At 53.2% G+C, this 3,743-nt stretch overlaps 1 protein-coding gene across 1 annotated transcript in view; it reads right to left on the bottom strand.

The window, feature by feature from the left end:
- Positions 1–3,743, bottom strand: part of mus81 (MUS81 structure-specific endonuclease subunit) — a 22,809-nt gene that overhangs the window by 13,831 nt on the left and 5,235 nt on the right. The window contains exons 6-7 of the mRNA XM_048619631.1: positions 3,170–3,359; positions 358–576 (exon numbers count right to left, since the gene is read on the bottom strand). Coding sequence (XP_048475588.1) covers positions 358–576; positions 3,170–3,359 — 409 coding nt within the window. The remainder of the gene's footprint in view (positions 1–357; positions 577–3,169; positions 3,360–3,743) is intronic.

Below are 3,743 nucleotides of genomic sequence, written 5' to 3'. Positions count from 1 at the left end.
GGGGTGAGAGAGAGAGAGAGACGCAGACACACAGAGAGAGAGGCACAGAGGGAGAGGGGGAGAGAAAGAGCGAGAGAGACGGGGTGGGGGGTGTGAGAGAGAGAGAGGGGGAGGGAGAGGCACAGAGGGAGAGGGGTGAGACAGAGAGAGAGAGAGGAGAGGGAGAGGGAGAGAGACGGGGTGGGGGGTGAGAGAGAGAGAGAGAGAGAAAGAGAGACACGCAGACACACAGAGAGAGAGGGAAAGGGAGAGAGAGACGGGGTGGGGTGGGGGTGAGAGCAAGAGCGAGAGCGACACATGCAGGAAATCAGCCTGACAGAATAAACACAGCAACTCTCTGGAATGTTACTGACTTACGCTGTGGTTTCAATGAAATCAATACAGAGCACCACATCAAACTCTCCGGGTCGGAAGGTGAACTCAGGGACATGAGTGAACGGAGGCTTGGGGCTTTGCCTGCCACTCTCCGTGCTGCTGGTCTGTGGCTCTGCCATGTCCTCACTCATGGGCAGCCATGCTGCACTGCCAGGATCTCCATTGCACGGAGGTGGGCACAGCAGTGGCTGGCTGTTAAACCTGGCACAGAGAAGAAGAGAGAAAGCTGAAATCCCAGCGAGGGCGGTTTACAAGGACCACATCCCTCTCCAACAGCCCTGTTACCCCCATGACTGCCAAACCATTCCTGGGATCTTGCTGTGCCACTGATACCGCAGAGCTACAATTGTAACGTACTTTGCTGGGTGCTCACTGCCACCTGCCCTTGCCTTGGCCGAGGGCACAGCTCCGATGGGCAGTCAGAAACACAAGAGTCATAGAGACGTACAGCATGGAAACAGACCCTTCGGTCCAACTCATCCATGTCCACCAGATATCCTCAATTAATCTAGGCCCATTTGCCAGCATTTGGCCTGTATCCCTCTAAACCCTCCCTATTCATGTACCCATCCAGATGCCTTTTAAATGCTGTAACTGTACCAGCCTCCACCACTTCCTCTGGCAGCTCATTCCATACACGCACCACCCTCTGTGTGAAAAAGTTGCCCCTTAGGTCCCTTTTAAATCTTTCCCCTATCACTTTAAACCCTATGCCCCTCTAGTTTTGGACTCCCCTACCCTGGGAAAAGACCCTGACATTCACCCTATCCATGCTCCTCATGATTTTATAAACCTCTATAAGGTCACCCCTCAGCCTCCGAATCTCCAGGGGACATAGCCCCAGCCTATTGAGCCTCTCTCTATAGCTTCAGCCCTGGCAACATCCTTTCCGCGCCCCTTCAAGTTTCACAACATCTTTCCTGCAGCAGGGAGACCAGAACTGAACGCAGTATTCCAAAAGTGGCCTAAGCCCCAACGTCCTGTACAACTGCAACACGACCCCTCCACGCCCCCCCCACAATTCCTATACCCAATGCACTGAGCAATAAAGAATTGTACCAAACACCTTCTTCACACCCCTGTGGACCTGCGACTCCACTTTCAAGGAACTATGAACCTGCAACAGGAAACTGAAAGGCCCTCCTGCCCCTCGATCAGAGCTTCTCAGCCCCGGTTCTGTGACCATGAACCCCCTCCCCCAACACAACAAACCAAAGTTCACCCAATCTCAGATGGGGGAAGGGGTTACTGTTCCAGATCTCTACCACACCAAGTGTGAATAAAGTACTTCCTCCCAGCAGTCAATCCCCTTCCCCAACTTGAAGGGCATAGGTCAAAGTTGAAGGGTCTAACCACACATCCCCCACCTTTAATCACCCTTTGAATCCCTCCAGTGGATCAATTCCTCAATCTCCGACACTCAAAGGAACACAATCCTGGTCTATGTGAATCCCCAACCGCCCACTCGAGGGAACACAATCCTGGTCTGTGTGACCCTCACCCTCAGAGGGAACGTAACCCTCTCAGCCCTGGCAGTATTCTGCCTCTGAGTGCCGGGATCCCAGTTGGTATCATTCACAGGCATGAATTTGCCGAGTCCCAGAATCATCACACGTCCTTATCTGACCCTGGACAATGTGTGATGAGCTGTCTTCCTGAACCACTGCAGTCTATGTGCTGTAGGGACACTCGCACAATGCCGATAGGGAGGGATTCCAGGATTTTGACCCAGTGATACTGAAGGAACCTCCGATATATTTCCAACTCGGGATGGTGAGTGGCTCAGAGGGGAAACTGCGAGGCAGGGCGGTGGGGGGGAGCTGTTCCCATGTATCTGCTTAGTGGGAGAGGGGTCTCAGATTTGGAAGGTGATGTTGGGAGAACCTTAGTGTGTACAGTTTAAACAGTTTTGGTCTCCTTACTTGAGAAAGGATGGACTGGCACTGGACGGGGGTACCGAGGAGGTTCACTAGGTTGATTCCAGGGTTGAGAGGGTTGCTTTATGAGGAGAGATTGAATAGACTGGGACTGTACCCATTGGAATTTAGAAGAATGGCGGGGGGGGTATCTTATGGAAACATAAGATTACGAAAGGATTAGATAAGATAGAAACAGGAAGGTTGTTCCCAGTGCCAGGTGAAACTAGAACTAGGGGCATAGCCTTAAAATAAGTGGGAACAGCTTTGGGACTGAGTTGAGGAGAAACTTCTTCACCCAAAGGGTTGTGAATCTGTGGGATTCCCTGCCCAGTGAAGCAATTGAGGCTTCCTCACCGAATGGTTTCAAGGCAAAGATAAATTTTTGAGCAGTAAAGGGATTAAGGGTTATGGTGAGTGGGCGGGTAAGTGGAGCTGAGTCCACGAAAAGATCAGCCTTGATCGTACTGAATGGGGGTGCAGGGTCCAGGTGGCCTTTATGGTGAGTTGCTGCAATGTGCCTTGTGGTTAGCAGTGGGTGAGTGGTGGAGGGAGCGGATGGGCTGCTCTGTCCACTGGGAGTTGCTGAACCGAACCACGAGCGAGGTCAGAGATATAAAGCATCAGGTCGTGGCAACAGAAAGTTGAGAGATGTCATCGATCACCTCCCCACCGCAACCACCCCCACCTCCCAGCACCACAAACCCCACACCCCCCATCCCCCATCCCCCTGCCCTGCACCACCCCACCAAACAACTCCACCCCCATTCCCCCAAACCCCCACAGCCCCATTCCCACAACCCCAACCCCAGTCAGCCCCATTCAACACCACGCCCATCACACACACAGACACAAGCACGCACACACACAGAGCTTACCCCGCGGCCGCGATGGCCGGAGCCTGATCTTCCTCGGCCTCCTGAGCCTGAGCTAGGATGGCCTGTCCATCCTTGCCCAGTTTGCCCTCCTCTATCCTCTCCTCCTCCAAGTGCTCCATGTTCAGCTTCTCTCCCAGCTTCAGGCCCTTCTCAGTCAGGGTGAACCTGGAGGGTCCCACACAATACAGAACTCACTGCAGCAGCAACACCAACCACTTGCATTTACATAGCGCCTTTTGACACTCCGAACCACTGTGCAGGATTGTGATCGGGGGTAACTGCGACTTAATGCATGTGCAGAGGAATTAGTGATGGAGGGTGGAAACTGCTTGTTCCATAGTAAGGACCATCTCAGAAGAGGAAATAGGAAAAAGAGAAGAGAGGCTTTGGAAGGAAATTCTCGAGCTCAGGACCCCAGGAAGCTGGAGGCACAGCCGCCGACAGCGGTGAGACAGGAATCTTGGAATGTTCAACGAGCTGGAATTGGAGGAGGTGACAGAGATAGGGAGGGGGTGTAGGGGCCGGATGAGGTTGCAGAGATAGGGACGGGGTGTAAGGAGATGGAGGAGGTTGC

Source organism: Rhincodon typus, chromosome 43 (assembly GCF_021869965.1).
Source record: "Rhincodon typus isolate 14 chromosome 43, sRhiTyp1.1, whole genome shotgun sequence".
Lineage (NCBI taxonomy): Eukaryota > Metazoa > Chordata > Chondrichthyes > Orectolobiformes > Rhincodontidae > Rhincodon > Rhincodon typus.
The sequence above is the reverse complement of the archived record's forward strand: the minus strand, read 5'-3'. Positions and strand labels throughout refer to the sequence as shown.